This window comes from Grammomys surdaster, unplaced genomic scaffold, assembly GCF_004785775.1.
Source record: "Grammomys surdaster isolate TR1022 unplaced genomic scaffold, NIH_TR_1.0 796, whole genome shotgun sequence".
Classification (NCBI taxonomy): domain Eukaryota; kingdom Metazoa; phylum Chordata; class Mammalia; order Rodentia; family Muridae; genus Grammomys; species Grammomys surdaster.
Genome location: NW_021605215.1, coordinates 15,458 through 35,664, shown reverse-complemented (window position 1 = coordinate 35,664; position 20,207 = coordinate 15,458). Strand labels below are relative to the sequence as shown.

At 40.8% G+C, this 20,207-nt stretch overlaps 1 protein-coding gene across 1 annotated transcript; it reads right to left on the bottom strand.

The window, feature by feature from the left end:
* Positions 1 to 17,053: 17,053 nt before the first annotated feature.
* LOC114633909 (olfactory receptor 7G2-like) lies at positions 17,054 to 18,025 on the bottom strand. Its single transcript, XM_028782502.1, has one exon. The coding sequence runs from the start codon at positions 18,008 to 18,010 to the stop codon at positions 17,072 to 17,074; it is 939 nt and encodes a 312-aa protein (XP_028638335.1). The 5' UTR covers positions 18,011 to 18,025; the 3' UTR covers positions 17,054 to 17,071.
* Positions 18,026 to 20,207: the final 2,182 nt, after the last annotated feature.

The window sequence follows — 20,207 nt, the reverse complement described above, 5'->3', positions numbered from 1 at the left end:
TATGTATATATATATGTGTGTGTGTGTGTGTGTGTGTGTGTGTACATATACTCTACACATATACATATATACTTGAGAGGGGAGGGACCTTGAGTTTTACTTTATAAATGTGATGTCTATTCTTATTTGTCAACTTTACAACATTTGCACCTGAGGTTTAATAACCACTCTAAGTCCAGATCTTTTGAGGTGGGAAGTTCTTTTTTAAGTCTGGGCTATACTTTCATTTGGCAGCCTATATAAAACAAAGGGAAGCAGCAAGCACTAGTTCTTTGCCTATTTACCCTCTCTCTCACAGTCATTTAAGTTTACTTCTTTGTGATTATGGCATGTATAGAAAACCAAGTGAGATATTCAGTACAATAAACTGAGCAACTAGTAAATACCTAAAAATTTTATTGGAAGATTGTCATTATTGGGATAGTCAGACCATAATTGTAAACCACCCTGATAAATTCAATATTATATATTCATTCCACCAGTTCAGGTTTGTAGAAAATTCTAACTAATATTTTGACATTATTATTGGTTCTAGAACAATAAAAGTATGATTAAAAATATGAATATTTTTATTGACCTGAAATAAGCTCTCCAATTTGCCTATTCCAATAATTATGGTAGGTACTCTGGCTAACAAAGCTTCCTCTATAAGCTTAAAGAACAAGAAAAAAACCTATGGTATGAACTATGTCACAACATTATTAAAATATGAACATGAATTTCTTGACTCATTTATTGTAAGAAGTAATATATTTAATGATTATATATAAAACTTTTGAGAATTTGTGGGAAATTAAGAAAAATAATGGTGAGGGATGTTTGAAGTGGAAATTCCTAGTTTCTTTGGAGACTCACTTGTTCCATGTGCTGTTTTTTCTGGAAACTGTTATAAGAGAATGCTTTTGATGAAGCAGACGTTAGGGAGGATGTTTTGCTGAGAACAGACACATGATGTTTTTCTGGAAGTTGCCTGGAAACAGGGCATGTGATGTTTTGCTACAGTGGACTCTTGAGAGAACATGTTATGTTTGGAAAGTGTACAAGTATAACCCAAGGACAATACATAAAGCAGAGTAGTATTACTTCTTCTTCCGAAACTTTTGTGATCATTGTTTGTCATGACTTTGTAGAGAGAAATACAGCAAAGAAGTGATGGTGGTGTTCCAATGGCTTCTTGCCACTTTTGAGGTTTCTTTTTGGTCAAACTGACTTTACTGATTTGATGATGTTGTTTGCAAGTGGATAAAGCTACAGCTAGTGATTTATGGGAAATGAACTGCTGATATATTTACAATGTAGATTAGATTTGCCCCCAAAGAATTACATCTAAATGGGTCTACATCCTCTTTTGTCCCATTAACTTATTTTTCCCACTACCTCTGGTGAGCTAGAAGGGAGGTTAAAGCATTTAAGTAAATGTATTGAAGTGGTTTTTTTTTAAAGTAAGCATACAGTTTCTTACTTTTAAAATTTTTGGATGAATTTACAAAGAATGAGCTCCTTGATAAAATTAACCAACTTCTAGCATCATATTATAAGGTGAAAAAGCACAATAAACTGAGTTTATAAAGTTGACCATCGCTAGAAGAACAGAAACAGGGTATGTTTCATAAATTTGTTCTGGAGTAGCTACAGAAGCCATGTTATAGAAAAATCAAACAGAAGATCTCATTATAAGATTGGGTGAATTCTGATGAAGATTCAAGTCCTGACCTTGAAGAGAAGCATTGGCTAAAGTAATGGCTCTGATTGGTACAGAATAGTATCCTGTATCTTCAGATGGAGATGTGTGTTAAGACTTTATTGATTCTGAGAACTTAGAAAACTCATGTACTCTGAGGTTTATTTCAACTAAGGAAGAATTATATATTGCCTTACCAAAAAGTGTGCTCACACTCCTATTATATAGAGTATTGCCTTTTCTTATTTTAGTAGAGAAAAGTAATCCTTCACTGTTTGCTAAAGCAGGAGTGATTTGCTCTGAAGGAAATGCCAGGTATGAAATACTGATACACCTCATAGGATACAATAGTCACCTCTGGAACTTAGATTTAAGGATAACCAGACTTCTAGATGGTAGAAAGTATAGTCCTTAAAGAGTTGTACTATACTAATAAAGAACTTAAAGTATTTATTGATTTCTTTAGGCATAAGCCTGGAAAATATGTATAGGTATGGATTTTAAGGGTGTGGAAAAATGGAGGAAAGAACATAAAACAGGATCACATAGAGTTAACTAGTATGGGCTCACTAAGTGGAAATTCTATGTTTAATAGAAAAGCTTACACAGGTAAAAGAAGTTGTCAAAAGTTTGTTTGAGTATTTGACTGAAATATTTGTTAAAAGATGGCCCATTATAAAATAGTTAGAGATGCTTGTTATTCCCTAGCTTAGTGATGATAAATGGATTTTGAGGTTTCAAGGTGTTGTAGTGTTATGGTGGGTAAGCTGTATCAAAATTATTCTGCCACAGGGTAAAGGTACAGAGGAAACATGCTTTTCACTAATCCTGTAAGACACAAAATGATGAGACAGACACCAGCATGCCTAAAGAACTATATTGTTGCCATTATTATTGTGCTAGAACTTATACATCAGATATGTTGCTGCGTGGTTGTGTAAATTAAATGTTATAGGTTTAATTGGGGCATGAAATAACAGGGGCCTCACAGCCTCACTGAATCATTAGAGGCAATGTGATCTTTACCATAATAGGCACCTTAGACAAAGCAATGTCTGTAATGTCTTGACCTGTAATGGGTTTCACAGGCAAAATAAATTTTACGATAGCATGACTTGTATAGACTTTATATCTAGCTAATCAATCACGATGTTTACAGGCATGTGTGGGGCAGTGGGCTATGAGAAAGCCAGAAAGCTTGGTAGAAATCTTCGAAGCCCCGGAAACCTCGGCCTGGAAAGGGTCACAGGACGGGAGGTTGCTTCAGATTTCCCACGCTGATGGCCCTCTTAGCTTCCGCTTCCCACAAAGAGACCCGTGACTCTTATCACGTAGGATAGCACCTCCATGCAAATAAGGCATCCTCAAACACCCAAGCCAAACCAATAGGGGCTACCTGTTCTTTCCCCGAAACTGTATATATATAACTCCAGAGCTCAAATTAAACTACTACTGCTGTGTGGTGCAAGGTCTCCTGCTGTTGGAGTGTTTTAGTGATCCCTCGCCAGTCGCCAGTCACACACTTCAAAGGACAACGCTCTCCTCTCCCCTTAGCAGAAGAGCGAGCTGAACTAAAAGAGCTGAGACACTTTTCTTCCGTGCGCTCTCATGAGCGACTCCCGGAAGGAGAGAATTAAAAGAGCTGATAACACTTTCTCGCTTTCGGGGGCTGGGACAGAGGTCACGCTCTGGTTTTCGGGCGACCAGAGGCTGCTGTGGAGCGAGCCCCGCCCCGTCGGCTGCTGAAGGCCCTGGGCCAGCTCCGCTTGCTCCTTCCACGCCCCCGACCCCGGAGGCCAATTGCCCACCCCTGCTGGCCCGGCTTGGAGCTGACGCCAGCAGCCGCCGGTCCCGGTATCCTGCAGCGGTTCCATCAGCCCGCGATCCCTAGGAACGAGCACTGCACGACATCTGGCGCCATCAGCGTGGGGCTTGCGACTGCAAGAACCGAACCACCCAAAACAAGGCCGCCGGCCTCTCTACGTCAAAGCCTCTGCCAGTTGCGCTTGGGCGCCGTCTCTGTTCTGCTCTACCTCCCTGATCGTGAGCTAGAAAAGCCCACAAGAACTAACACTGCCAGAAGGTAAGCCCCCAAGCCTGGAGACAAATAATCTATCACTTCCTTCTGTATTTTCGGTCAAAGCCATCGCGCGGATTTAAATAAGCCGAAGGAGCAACTAAAGCCTCCTGGCCAGGGCTACTCCCTGGTGTAGGCTGAAGGCTCCTCCGACCTCTGCTTAAATCCCGACAGCTCACAACGGGTGTTGGCAAAGACCTTCTATCTAGAATCTCCTCATGACAAAAAGAAAAATCTGGTAACGCAGTGACCAGTTAAGGGCTATTAGAGCGGTCACCAGTCTCAAATCTTCAGACAGGCTTAATGTTTTGCACCCTTGTGGAATCCCCCGAGGCTAGCAAGCCGAAGGAATGTTCCCATTGGACAAAGCGTTTCTCCTCTTTTCTATCATGGGCAATTCCACATCGCATAAAAAACCACCCCAGGTCAGGCAAATATGTGTCCTACTAGAATACCAAGGGGTGAAAATAACCAAAAAACAAGCTTCCCTGTTTTAGGAGGAAGTCCTTCAGACAGCACCGTGCATGGCTGAGGACAATATCTACAGCGCAGATTCATGGAGTAGAGTAGCCTCCCTTATCAAAAACAAAAACGCCCAAGAAGGGAAAAAGCTTCCTCATGGTTTTCTGCCAATCTTAGCTGCGATTCGACAATGTATAGGGCCCTCTAAAACAGGACAGATGAAAAACAATACATCTTTGGACACCCCTCAGTCAAAAGAGACCAAAAATCAGGGTCCCCCAAGTCACCCTACCTCAGACCTCGCAGCCCTTACCCAATTGATAAGAGAGCTAAAATCCATCTACCCACCCCTTCCCCCTTATGCCTTAGAAGAAAGGCCAAATGGACTATCTGCCCCTCCTACTCACCCCTCCCCCATCCAAAGGCAAGGCTCTACTAAAATACCAAAGGAGCTCCCGCCTGCCTCCTCCCCCCTCACTCCCCAACCAAAGAGAGATAAATCCCCTCCCCCTTCTGCAAGCCACAAGAGTGAGAGACCTTCAGAACCTGCAGATAAAACCCTGCAAAATTCCATAGTCCCCTATACCCCACCATCCATTACTCAACAGCTTTGTAATTTCAGGGACTCTCATAGGAAAACTAACGCTGCCTCCCGTGCTACTCAGGGGTCTGATACAGAACCCGTAGCTCAAACTACTCAAGCATTCCCAGTTAATATCAACCCTACCTGGGCTAAACCACTTAACTGGTACCCACTCCAGGCCTCAGACCTAAAAGAACTTAGGCAGGCAGTAAAGGAAGATAGTATTCATGCACCCTGGACAAAATCTCTCCTGCAGAGCCATATTGCCAACTAAAATACCCCCCAAGATTGGAGAGATATTTGCCGTTCCACCCTTCCTGGCCCAATGTTCCTAGAATGGGAAGCCTACTTTCATGATAAATGCCTTCAACAAGCCAGGCAAAACCAGGAGAGGGATGATGACATCCCATGGAGTTTTAAAGAACTCTTTGGTCAGGAAGATTTCTCTACTTGGGCACAGCAGGCAACCCAGCCAGTGGGGTACTAAGAGCAGGTTTGCCTCTGTGCCATTCAGGCCTGGAACTGGCTAACTCTGCCCTCAGGGTCACAAGACCCTGCCTACTCCCTGCTCTCCCTCCATCAGAAGCCTGGAGAATCCCTGTCCGATTTTATTCTCAGAACTAAAACTAGCCTAGAAAGAAAAAACGCCAACCCCACAGCTAGGGACCTTCTCCTTAAAAACATTGTTTGGGGAGGCATGACCTCAGAGTCTAGGCTAGCTTGCCAGGGTCTCCGAGAAGAACATCCTGATAGGTGGATTGTGGCGACTCGAGAAATAGGAACCTCATCACACCAGGTTGCATCCGTAGCTCAGGCATTTGTAGCAGCAGTAAGGACAGAAGGAATCTGCTTCAAATGCAGAGAAGCAGGACACTGGAGGGACGAATGCCCACTAAACTCCCCTCCTATAACAGACTCCAATCCCCCTAAGGCCATCTGTCCCCGATGTAGAAAAGTTTTCCACTGGAGGAGAAACTGTACCGCCCGATATGATAAGGATGGCAAGCCACTAGAGCCTTTAAACTTCAAATGGGGCAACCCTCAGCCCCGACAGTAAGAGGGACAACTACTCCTGTAGAAACCTTATGGGTGTCCAGTATCTCACAAGGATCCCACCCAAAGTTGACCACTAAAATAAATAATAAACCATTCAAGTGTCTTATTGACACTGGGGCAGAATGGACAATCTTAAGACAGCAAGAAGTCCCGAAAGACTGGCAATTGATCCCTGGGCCCCAGCTCCTAGGCATAGGGGGCACCTCTCATGCGTGTATCACCAAACAGACCTATAGGTGGGAAGACCCGGATGGGGCTACAGGCCTCATACGCCCCCTGGTGGCTCAAGTAACCACCAATCTCTTGGGGAGAGATATCTTACAAGCCCTAGATATGGTTCTTGCCACCCAACCAGAAAGAGACCTCATTAAGATAGGAGATATTACTTGTGAGGAAAATAGTACCCAAAGAGATCCAAATAATCCCCCTCCAAATCACCCCCAATTCTAGAGGCCACTGTCAGATTTGATACTCCCTGCCTTGATTGGCTCTCTGACGAAGCCATCTGGGTCCCACAGTGGCCTCTATCAAGGGAGAAACTTAAAGCTCTCAAGGAACTTGTGGAGGAGCAGCTGTCCCTACAACACATCCGCCCCTCCCACAGTCCATGGAACACCCCTGTGTTTGCTATTAAAAAAAGCTCAGGGGGGTGGAGACTATTACAAGATTTGAGGGCAATTAATAAAACCATGCAAATCTGGGGCTCCCCGCAAAGGGGGCTACCCCACATCTCAGCCATCCCTGCCAATGTTCCCCTGTTAGCAATAGACATAAAAGACTGTTTCTTTTCCATCCCTCTCCACCCCCAGGACTGCGAACGCTTTGCGTTTTCAGTGCCCCCCATTAATAACTCTGGCCCAGCCTCACGATATGAATGGACCGTTCTTCCCCAGGGAATGGCTAACAGTCCTACAATTTGCCAGGAGGCTGTTGCCACTGCATCAAAACCCTATTTGGACAAAGGACTCAATGCCTGTCATTACATGGATGACATTCTTCTATGGTGAGACGAGTCTACCTCCCCCTCCCAACTTAAAGACCAGCTAATACCTTCCTTATCTGCTCTGGGATTTAAAATAGCCCCTCACAAAATCCAACTTATACCTCCTATTGCATTTTTAGGGACAGAGATCTCCCTTACTTCAATACGCCCTCTCAAACCCACCCTTTCCTTCCCCCCAAAATTAACTCTTGCCTCCCTCCAGAGCTTTTTGGGCAACCTTAACTGGCTTCGACCCTGGCTCCACCTCCCCACAAGCACCCTTCAACCCCCCTTTAACCTCCTGAAAGGAGATAAAAGTCCCTCCTCCCCAAGGATACTGTCCCCAGAAGCTATCCAAGCCCTAAAATCTGTCAATTCAGCCCTAAAAGATATGGCTCTTGCTAGATATAACCCAAGAATACCTGTACATCTCCTTATCTTTAACTCTTCCCCCACTCTTGTGGGAGCTCTTTACCAGCCACAGGGGGTGCTGGAATGGCTCCATACCCTAATGGGTGGTGCACCCAGAGTCTTAAATGAAGTGGATGCACTCACCAATATGATTAAAAATGACAGAGATAGAGCCTTACAGACCCTAGGAAAAGAACCTGATGTTCTTGTCACCCCCTTCTCCCTCTCCGATGTTCAGTGGCTAATTAAAAATCATTCCCACTTCGCTATCAGCTTAATAGGGTTCCCAGGACAAATTGACAATCATTATCCTGACGAAAAATGGGCCTCTGCCCTCCCTCTGTTACCGTGGCTACCCCCCAAACTATTCTCCCGAGAGCCCATAGCAGGAGCCCCCTCAATGTTTACTGATGGGGGAAAGAGGGGAGCTGCAGCAGTAATATACTACTTCCCTGAGGATGAGCCCCCTATACTCTGATTCAAAGAGCTCCCACACCACTCCCCCCAATATAAAGAACTATATGCCATTTACCTAGCTCTAAAGGAAGTCAAAGGCCCCCTTAACCTCTTTTCAGACAGTGTATACGCTGTCAATTTGCTTCCCTGGTTATCGAGATCATTTGTCAAACTAGATGACAACTCACTTTCCCCCCTACTCATACAGGTCTCCGCCCTCCTACAGGAGAGAGCCTCCCTCATCTATATCCAGCACATCCGATCTCACAGTCCCCTGCCGGGTCCTATATCTGAGGGAAATGCATTCGCTGACCAAATTGCCTCAATGGGAACATTCATAGCCTCCACTGAGCAGGCAGACCAATTTCATTCACACACACATACAAATCTAAAGGGGCTTCATGCTCGCTTCCCCCATATCCCCTTGCTCAGCTCCAAAGAATAATAAAAACATGAGCCTCGTGTGCTTCTCTTATTACCACCTCAGCTTTACAAACCATGGGCACTAATCCCCGAGGCCTCAAATATAATGCCTTATGGCAAATTGATGTTACCCATGTTCCCCAATTCGGCAGACAAAAATATGTTTTTGTCACCATAGATACTTACTTACATTTTATATGGGCTACAGCCCAGACGGGTGAAAACTCAAGAAGGTTAATTTATCATATGCTCTCTACTTTTGCCATCATGGGCATTCCTCAACAGATAAAGACTGATAATGGCCCTTCTTTCATTAGTGCTCAATTTAAAGCCTTCTGCACACGCTGGGAAATAGCCCATCATACAGGAATCCCCTACAACCCTCAGGGCCAAGGAATAATAGAAAGAACACACCAGACCCTGAAAGCCCAACTCCTGAGACAACAAACCACCACCTATCCCCCTAATGTACAATTGATGATGGCCTTGGCTACCCTAAACATATTCAACATCTACAAAACCTCCAGATACCCCCCTATTTTCCTCCATTGGCACACACCAAAGCTAGCTCCCCCATCCTGGTACGATGGCGAGACACTTTGGATAGAATTTGGAAGGGACCAGACCCCCTCCTTACAACTGGGAGGGGTTTTGCTTGTGTCTTCCCACAGGACCAACCCAAGCCTATCTGGGTCCCTGCCAGAAATGTCCGACACCACCCCGCCAACCAAGAAGATGGCCCGCCTCTCACTGACGGACCAAAATCCAAGGAAGAGGAGGAGAAGGCAGAGGAAACACCATGCCCAGAGGAGCAACAGGATCTCCTGTGAGGACATTCGTGACCTAATGACAACTGCCCAGGCCATGTGCCCTCCACAAGCCCCCCTCTCCTCCATTCTCTTGGCAGTTTTCGTCATCCTTCATGCTAACTCTGCTACTGCCCAGCCGCTCCCTAGCCTTCCCAACACCTACCATTGGAGGTTCTATGCCAGGGAAACCTACAATGGACACAACAAGGTTATAGGAACCCAAGACTGCCCACTTGAAGGATGTCGAACCAGAATTGAGATCCCTCTACACCCTGAATCCATCTCCACTACTCCCAGCCCTTTTCTCTGCTTCCCTTACCGAAACACAGGTGAATGTCTCCAGGAGGTCTCCACATATGGAGGTTGCAGATATTGGAGCTGCAGGATGGAGTCCACCAGCCATGGTGGCACCATGCTCACCAACCTTAAAACTCACTTTCAGCTTTCCATCAGTGATCCCTGGAACGAACGTTGGCGAACCGGAGTCATGGGTAAAATTTACCCCAATGGCTATGCCAGATACCCAGTGGCTGACCTGCATGTCTCCCGTGAACTTGTCCCTGCCCCCAAATCTGCCTTTACCCATGCTAATATTATCCAACAGGAAAACCAGTCTCAGAAGGAACTACAAGCTACCCTCTCCTGGCTACAGTACATTCAATATACAGCAGACCTCCTTCCCTTAACAACCCACCCCAATTCCTCCCAATGCTTTTTCTGTGCCTCTCTCTCCCAGCCATTATTAACAGCCGTTCCCGTTAACTTTTCCCTTTATGATCTCCATGGACCCCTGCCTGCAAGGAAAGCACAGGATGTTCCTCTCTTTGACCTACCCCCACCTCTTTGCCTTGTAGGGTCCTCCTCAAAACCCCATCTCACATGTGCCCGTGACATCGCCATCACCAAATCAGTATGTGTTAGCCCTCCTGCCCTCCTCTGGTGCAAAGGCACTACAGGTGCCTGTATCAACTCTCATTTTCAGGGCTCCTGCACCCCTGTGATTGTTGTCCCCCAGGTTTATCTCTATGAACCAGAAGAACTCGCCTTACAGATGGAAGGAAGCCGAAAGAAGAGAGAAATCTTCATCCCTCTGCTCATTGGACTAGGCCTTGCTGTTTCAATTGGTGCTACTGGAACTGCTGGCGCAGCCCTTGTCCAAACACAGCATCTGGCTGGCGACTTTCAGGACAAGCTTGATCAAGCAATGGCCTCTACTACAGACAGCCTTGAGTCCCTTCAACGCCAGATAACCTCTTTGGCAGGAGTGACTCTCCAAAACCGGAGGGCCCTGGACTTGATGACTGCTGAACATGGGGGGAATTGTGTTTTACTGGGGGAGGAATGCTGCTTCTATGCAACGAATCTGGGCTGGTAGAACAAGATGTACAAACGCTCAAAGAACTCCGGGGGAACCTCCGGGCACGCTATACTTCCAACACCCCTACCCCTTGGTACTCTAACCCCTTGATGGCTTGGATTGTTCCCCTCCTTGGCCCCGTACTAGCCATTGGAGCTCTACTTCTCCTGGCACCTTGCCTCATTCAATTTTTAAAGCAACAAATGAGTAACATTGCAAAGGTGACCACCAATCGAGTCTTAGTTCAGTATCAAACTGTTCCCAACATAGGGGACACTTACTCTGATGACACCTCTCCTTTGTAAAAGAAAAGGGAGGAATTGTGGGGCAGTGGGCTATGATAAAGCCAGAAAGCTTGGTAGAAATCTTCGAAGCCCCGGAAACCTCGGCCTGGAAAGGGTCACAGGACGGGAGGTTGCTTCAGATTTCCCATGCTGATGGCCCTCTTAGCTTCCTCTTACCACAAAGAGACCCGTGACTCTTATCACATAGGATAGCACCTCCATGCAAATAAGGCATCCTCAAACACCCAAGCCAAACCAAAAGGGGCTACCTGTTCTTTCCCCGAAACTGTATATATATATATATATATATAATTCCAGAGCTCAAATTAAACGACTACTGCTGTGTGGTGCAAGGTCTCCTGCTGTCGGAGTGTTTTAGCGATCCCTCACCAGTCGCCAGTCACACACTTCAAAGGACAACGTTCTCCTCTCCCCTTAGCGGAAGAGCGAGCTGAACTAAAAGAGCTGAGACACTTTTCTTCCGTGGGCTCTCATGAGCGACTCCCGGAAGGAGAGAATTAAAAGAGCTGATAACACTTTCTCGCTTTCGGGGGCTGGGACAGAGGTCACGCTCTGGTTTTCGGGCGACCAGAGGCTGCTGTGGAGAGAGCCCCGCCACGTCGGCTGCTGAAGGCCCTGGGCCGGCTCCGCTGGCTCCTTCCACGCCCCCGACCCCGGAGGCCGCTCGCCCACCCCTGCTGGCCCGGCTTGGAGCTGACGCCAGCCGCCGCCGATCCCGGTATCCTGGAGGGGTTCCGTCAGCCCGCGATCCCTAGGCGCGAGCACTGCACGACAGGCATGAAATACATAAGAAGGCTAATATGTTTTGTTTCAGCAGTATAAGGATAAAAACTCACAAACAAATAAAAGTTATTTTGGACCATAGCAGTTGCTAATAGTGGCCCATGAACAAATTTCCATCCTAATCTTTTCCACCAGTCTTGCAACTGGGAGTCAAACATTTAAGTCCTTACCTCTATTTGGCATTGTCCTTTAAACTATAATACATGACATGTAACTACTGATCTAGCTAAAGCCTGTTTCCTTAAAGGCCACCAGAACCAATTTGTTTTAATTTACAAGTCAATCAGTATACATTTACATTTTCCCTGTTATCTTCTCCCTACTCATTCCAGCCTTGCTCACTCTGGCCCTGCTCTCTCTGGCCCTGCTTGCTCTGGCCCAAGGGTTTTTATTTATTTGTTATATGTAAGTATGCTCTAGCTTTCTTCAGAAACCCCATAAAAGGGCATCAGATCACATTACAGATGGTTGTGAGCCACCCTGTGGTTGCTGAAATTTGAACTCATGACCTCTGGAAGAGCAGTCAGTGCTCTTAACTGCTGACCTGTCTCAACAGCCCACATTAACAATTTTTACTACAATGATCTATTAGCTCCTCATCCACATGCTATAAATTAGATCTACGGAATCTTGGTCATATGTCTCTTTCACAGAATTTTAATTTTTTAATGTCTTAATGTTCATTAGTGATTAAGATAATTTACTATCATATTGACTTCCATTTTCTTCTTCAAGTCTCCTCATATCTGTCTCACCATATCCTTTCCAATTCAATGTCCATTTTCCAGAGAATGTACTGAATCAAGTCTTTGCTGCCCTACATGAATGGTGGTGGGGATATCAACAGGAGCATGGGACACTGGCCAATGGCTATGTTCTAAAAAATAAGTGATTCTTCCTCATCCAACAACTACTAATTCCAAATAGCTCTTAATGAATGATTTGGCCCTGGAACTTGTGTACTTGATCTATGCAAGTTTTTTGTCTGTCTTGATCTTATATAGTTATTGTACAGGTAACCACAATCACTGTGAATTTATGAGATCAAATATCATATTATTCATAGAGACAGCATTTTATAGCACTCCTTGTAGCCATGTTCATTGTTCCTTGTTTTCAGCTATGTTCACTAACCCTAACCCTAAGACATGTTGATGATATGGTTAATATAGATGTCTCTCTTGGAAATTAGAATTCAGTCTCTTTATCTCAGCACTTGGCCCAGTTATGAATTTCTCCATTGACTACTGCCTGTATCTGAAAGAAACTTGTCTGATCATGGATTAGAACACCTGAGTTTAAGAAAGGAAGCCAAATATGTAATAGACAATCAGCATGGATTTTAAAAATAGCAACAGCAGGATTAAACCTAGGCTCCATGTTGCCCCTCTCCTATTGTGGGTTTATTGATGTCTGCTTATCTAATGAAGTGGTAAAATATCCCATGCCTTGTTTTTTTTACTTTCATTTAGTAATCTGTCTCTTCTTAGAGCAAAAATGTTCACTCACACATGGCAATTCCATTATTATTATTGTGATGATGATGATGATTATGATTATGATTATTGTTTTTCCCCAGACAGAAAAACAGAAATAGCCCAGACAGAAACCCATTGAAGAGTGTTTTTTAAACATGTGATAAGGATGCTGAAGTGACGTTCTTCACAGTTGATGGCTTCTAACAATGAGTATGACAAGAACTCTGTTGTTTATAGTGAGCTGGTACTTGTAGTTTGACTATGCTCTAATGAGTACATGAAGAACACAATTTTTTTTTACTGTGTGGTCACAAAGCTGGGAACTTCCACTTGGAAAGAATGAGAAGCAAGTGTAACTCGAAGCATTTTATGAAACTCTGAAATAACTTATAGAAGTATTATGTTTGAAAAATATATTATAATAAAATCAACTCTTACTTCCATAAAATGCTTCCCACTTTTTGTTATAAAATCATTTTTTTAAAAAAAAAAGTCTTTATATGTACTTCTGTATCTGAAACTTGTACCTTTTTTCTTCTCTTTTCCTTTCTTATCACTGTATTTAATCTTCTCAGTTCTGTCACACTGGAAGTTAATTTTCATTGTGGGCTGGTAAGAGAGCCTTTTTATTGACATTAATTTGAGCTATGTTTTTCTCATTGTGCATATTCAATTTTGCATTCTAATATTCCACCAGCTTTTCATGAATCAAGAATCCTTATTTATAGTCAATGGTTTTCACAGGAGGACGCCCTTGTACTTTACATTATTCCATCTCTCTTAGTACATATACTCATGGTCATACCTATTTTTATATTCAGTTTATTAAGAAATTAAAATAAACATGTGTTTTAATATATAAGGTGCATATATTTAGTAAAATGTAAGAAGAAACCATAAATATGTAATTATTTTAAAAGTTACCTGTTGATACTTAATGAAATTTATCAAGACATGATAAATTTTTATATTGTAAAAACATATTTCTGTAATATGCTTCAAACATATTTTCTGTAATGAGATTGAAATAAATATTTTATTTTTAATTGTGGAATTAATACATGTATATATATGCTTTGGTTAAATCCACCCAGATTAATTCCAGTCCTTTAATCCCCTTATTACTTCACCACTTTCTTTTTTTTTTTTTGATTGGGTATGTTAATCACAGTGACAGGAAGTGGACTAACATATCAGTCAGCAGACATGGTGCTGAAGAAGGTGACCACTGTCAGTCTCTCCAACCAACCAGATATCTGTCTGGGGTGCTAGAGATCAGAGAGTATCCCAAACAGAAGGCAATTCAGGTAGCTGGTGTCTAATTGCTGCAGACCAAGAATATATTTTTCTTTGTTTTGTTTTTTAATAATTTATTTATTTTTTCAAATTGTAATTCATTCACACAGGGGTTATAAACACAGAAAGCAGGCTGTGGGGAAGGGAACAACATTGGAACATGGGTTTTCAGGGGGAATACAGATATCTTTCAGAACAGGGTATTGGCTACTTCACCATTTTCTTATACTTAGAGTAGGTAATCTTTATTTTTAACCAAAACTTAGTGTTATCTTCTATGTGTATGAATGTATGGTCATATACAGGATCATTGGTACCCAGTGAAATCACATCTTAAAGACCAAAAAGTAGACATGTCCATAGAAAAGCTTGCTCGCCAAGTCTAGTACAGGGATGTAGTATGGCAATTATTTCAGAATCAGGCATCATTTTAACAAAGGAAAGGGCTTAAATGATATATCTTTAACATCATATTTAATTTTTTATCTATATTTTTCCTAAACTCATTGCAGTTATCAACAAAATCAGGCATAGATAGAAAAAATTTAATGGAGAAGCAAAGAACAATTAACTATAACCTGCTATGAATGTTTCTTCTTTCCTATATTCTTGAAAAAAATCAAAGTGTTCTATTTTAATTCACTAATGTTCAGGTTGATTTATACTTTTGGTCTGAGAGCACATTCATTGTTCATTATCAAGCCATTATGCATCCAACTAATTGATATTTTTAAAGAGGTAAATTTAATTGATGATGATATATTATTCTGGGTACTTTCATTATTACAAATTATCAGTACATATCTACCAAGTTGCTCAGAATCCAAAACTTATGTTACAACTCTTTTATCACCAATAATACTATCACATAGATGCAATTTTGTGTCAATGGTATTCAATTACCATCTGTAATTAATTTTGCAAAATCAACACAAAAAACATAACTCCACATCAACTATAATCATGTGCTCAGTATTTTAAATGTCAACTCATGTCCATTTTCAAACAAAGTGTCTATATGAATACTGAAAAAAATCCAAAATGTGATTGAATCATAAGCACAGTAAAGAATATTCCTTTTAAGAACTTTTAAAAAGTACATTTATTAAATACAATACATGGGTATTACTTGTGGTTGATCCACTTGGATTATACTTAAAACCATTATAACAGGATGAACATAATTAATACTAGAAATAAAATATCATCTCCCCAAATCTAAAATTCATCTCCATGACAAATATAAATTATGATTTTTCTCTTGTCTTCTTATTTTTGGCCTTAGTACCAGAAATAAGGCTAAAATAGTTCTATCAGTTACACAAAACTGAGGATACTCCTCCCTCTTTTTTACTGGTTCTGCATAAACTAATACTCATGTTTACTAGATCATAGAACCCCTTCTAAATGATATGAATCCTAGAAATGTATTTAAGTCTAACACTTGGTGCAGTACAGAAAGATAATGTGGCTATTGCATCAAAGGTAAACATTACTGTTGCTTGATATCTGTATTTTCCTGAAACTCAAAGCAGTTTTGAGTAGATTTGTACTATTACCTGCCATCTGCCTTAATTTCTATGTATCTGAAAAGAAAACAACATGTTCAATTTTGACTCTGAATTAAAACCATAATTTGTCTTCTATAAAAGATGTCATTTTCACTGTTTAATTTCAAGTAAAATGTATCTAAATGGCATTTTTAAATGAAGTAAATTATATTAATGTTAATTAATGCCAGACTGTCTCAGAACTGTCAGCAGTCCAACAAGGTCACAGAGAGAATTATTATTTTTTATATCCCAGGCTTACCTTAGGCTATTTGACAAATAGACAATATAAATTAATCATCTCATTTATCCTAACCTAAATTTTGTGAACTGGCCCTTAACCCCTCCTTTAGTTCTAACACTTTTTCTTTCAAATATGTGTGGCTGGCAAAATCTCCCATACCTGATTTTTTTCTGAATTCATATCCGTTCTCTGATTTCCTGCTTTCCCTCTCTTACCTGCTGTAGACAATCAGATGATTATTAAACCATTCAGAAGTTGATGAAGAAGAATGTTTATGAAACACTGGTACAAATACATAAAAATCACAATACCGAAGTCCACACAGTAGTGAGTATTCTACTGGAACAGAAATCAATACTTGAATAATGCAAAACAATCTTTACACAGATTACCACAAATAGATTGTCCCAACAATAATACTTAATATAATAAATACTATGATTATGATGTATAGAATAATTCTCAGCAATAACTATATTGTTGATCGAATCTAAAACAGAAGTTTCAGTTATCCAATACTAAAATTTCTATCACATTGAAACACTTCTGTTTCAGTAGTATCTATCCAGTATACACTTGAACTCCAGTACCTACATTTGAGAAATCAATAGAGAAATTATGACATGATGTAATTTTAGGGTTGCTTTTTGTGTAGTGTGGATAAAATAAGTGCTTTCAAATCTAAATTAAAGTGATGAATTTTAACTCAGAAAATAAAACATCATAGTATGAAGTAGCCAAAGTGATCACATATTGCAGTCCTTTTAAAGATTACAAAAAAATGGAGAATTTCAGCTCAATAATAATTCCACTTAATTTGAACCAGTGTATATGTTAACAACAAATTATTTTATGAAAACAATAGATAAAATATAACACTGGGACACATGTAATTTTAGAATGCCTCTCTATGAATTGTGGATAAAGCAAATACTGTAAGAACTAATATAAGAGATAGGGATAAATCCAGAAAATATATTAAAGTAAATTTTAACATGTGTTGAAATACATCAAGCACAAATTGGAGTCATTTAAGTGAGTATAGGAATGTTGAGAAATTTTACCCATTAACATTACTTATAATTTGACCTTCTCTAAAATGACACATCAATAGAACATCACGTAAGATAAATGAGTCTACCAACAAGTTTCTTCAAGGCTTCCTTCATTTCCCTATTTCTTAGACTATAGATAAATGGGTTGAGCAATGGAGGAACTACACTGTACATCATGGAAGCTGTTGCTGTGTTTCTAAGAGAATCTGTTACAGCAGAACTGATGTAAACCCCAAAACCTGTCCCGTAGAACAAGGAAACCACAGACAGATGTGATGCACAGGTAGAAAAAGCTCTGTGTTTCCCTCCAGAAGATGGCATTCTCAAGACTGATGACACAATGTAAATATATGAAAAAACAATTCCACAGACAGGACCACCCCCAAAGACAAAAGCTGCAACAAATATTAAAAAATTATTAAGAAATGTATCAGAACAGGCTAGTTTGATAATCTGAGCCAGCTCACAGAAAAAGTGTGGGATTTCTAGGTCTGTGCAGAAGGAAAGCCTCAAAACCATTAGACTGTGGAGTACAGCATCCATAATGCTAACGAGAAGTGAGAATAGTACCATGAGGACACAGCAAATAGGGTTCATGATGACTGTGTACCTAAGGGGTTTGCAAATGGCCACATATCGATCATAGGCCATTACTGCCAGGAGAAAATTTTCCATGCCTCCAAAAATTGAAACAAAGCAGATCTGAGACAGACATTCTATGTAACTTATGCTATCATCATGGGCTTGGATGTTCACCAGCATTTTGGGGATTGTGACTGTACTGTAACAGATGTCATTAATGGAAAGAATAGAGAGGAAGAGGTACATGGGGGTGTGCAGTTGGGAGCCAGAGGTAATGGCCATGATGATAATCAGGTTTCCCAGAACTGTAATCAGATACATGGAGAGGAACATGGCAAAGATAAGGGGCAGCAGTTTGTGATTGTCTGTCAGTCCAAGCAGATGGAAGTCTGAAACTGCTGTTTGGTTTTTCAATTCCATGTTTTTGTTATAAACTTTGAAAGGGAGAAAATAAAAAGAAAATGGAATTCATGAGCACCTTTGTCAGAATCACTTAGGTACCTCTTAGAATGGCACTAGACTAGCATTGTCCATGATAATTTTACTGATATAAACCTGCATCATATTTTAAACACAGTTTATGTATAATAGTTTCAAAGTACTATACTACTCCAATAACTTCTCTAAACAGTGTGAAAAATCATACAATTTCTTTAGTATTTTGAAGAGAAATTTTTATTGAGAAGAGACATATTTTTCAATGGAATCATATCCGACCTATCATTGTTCAGAATTTGAAACCTTTAAATAAAACCTTGGTTAATATTTGGTTAAGTTCATGTGATTATTTGATGGAGAAGAGAAAGTTTACTAGAATCTTTATTATATTTCACTTTTAGTTGTTTACATTCATATTCCTGTTTTTTTCAAGATGAAATTTTCATAAGCTAAGTATTTTAGTTTTTTATTTGTTCTTTGTGAATTTTTAATTATGCACTAACTAAAAGCATTCATGTCTCCTTTCCTTCTCATCAGTTTTCTTACCTCGCAATTTCCTCACCACAACCACTGAGAAAGACAGCTCATCATGGAAGCTATAGTGTATCACAGTATGATACACAGTGCTTCCAAAAACCTCTTTTTTTTGTTAGTGTTCATTGCTATGATGCACTGGTCTGGTATGAGACTTCTGAGTTCTGCTTCACTACCAATACTTGAATCTTACTCTGACTTCTCTAGGTATCTAGTTGTTGCTCTGTGTCATAAAATCCTTGAATTTTGAATCTGTAAATCTGTTCACTTCAAGCACTCCAGTATTTCACCAATGGTGTAGATGTTGGCTTGGGCTAAGTCAGTGTCCTGAGTCATGCACTCTGGTCTCACTCATTTAAAACCTCTGCCTCCAGGACCATCTTAAACTTGGAGTCCAGGCAAGGTGCAGGGCTTTCTTACCACACTGTGTCAGTCAGGGAGTTATTTAGCCAGTTCTCCTACTCTCAAAACCCTGCAACTAGCTGTACCTCCTGCCTCAGATGGTAAGGAATGCTGTGATGATGTGAAGAAGAGTTTCTCTGTCTCTTGTCTGCCCTCTTCATTGCCTTAAAATTTAAAGCTTACCTGAATATTGGAAATTGAGTATATATCCTCAGGAACTCGTGTTAAAAGGTCCAAGGTTTTCTGGTACTAAGAGTGTAAGTACTATGCTGTAAACTTATATCATACACCTAATTACACAGCTTCTTATCTCATGGGTGATAAATTACAAAGCTCCTCATTAGTCCATTTACCTTCACAGCTGTAATCCCCACAATGCCTACTCTCCTAAGAAAGTAGCATTTCAAGTGGCTTTTTCTCTGACTCTGACTCTACAGATCACATAATTTCAGTCTTTAATTTATTTTTTCATTTATTTATTCACTTTACATCCCTATTGCATCTTCCCTTCTTCTTCCAGTCCCACCCACACAAGCCCCTCCCCGATTATTTACTTCCCTCTCCTCAGAAAATGGAAAGTCCTCTTGGGTTCCTGCCTACCCTAGGACATCAAATTCCAGAAGAACTAGGTATATTCTCACTACTGAGATTATAAAAGGCTATGGGAAGGGGATCCAATGACAGGTCAGAGTCAGAGACAGTCCTTATTCCAATTTTTAAGGGATTCACATGAAGACCAAGCTGTGCATCTTATTCTTTCTATTTATTGCATCACTCTTATTTGACAGATGTAGACAGAAATCAGGTGGAAAATTATTCTCCTCAGTCACATAATTCTGTAACAATGATATTCTCCCTAAGCATATAGTGTCAGGCAGTTATAGACTGAACTTTGTGAAACTACATTTGAAAAAAAAACTAAACTTTGTATTCTTTCAGTGTTTTTCTTAAGTATATTCAGTGCTAAGATAAATTAGTTATACACATACTGAGGACCTTTTTACATATATATCATCAATTCACATATTGTCTTCACAACTAGATAAATAATAGGAACACAAATGAAGGACTGCTACATGTTTAGAACATATCAATGATTTATCTTATTTTATTTGCTTGGTGATTTTATTTATTTACATTTCAAATATTATTCCACTTCCCAGTTTCCCCTACACAATCCCCTGTCCCCTTTCCACTCCTCCTGCTTCTATGAGGTTGCTTCCCCACCCATCTCCTCACTTCT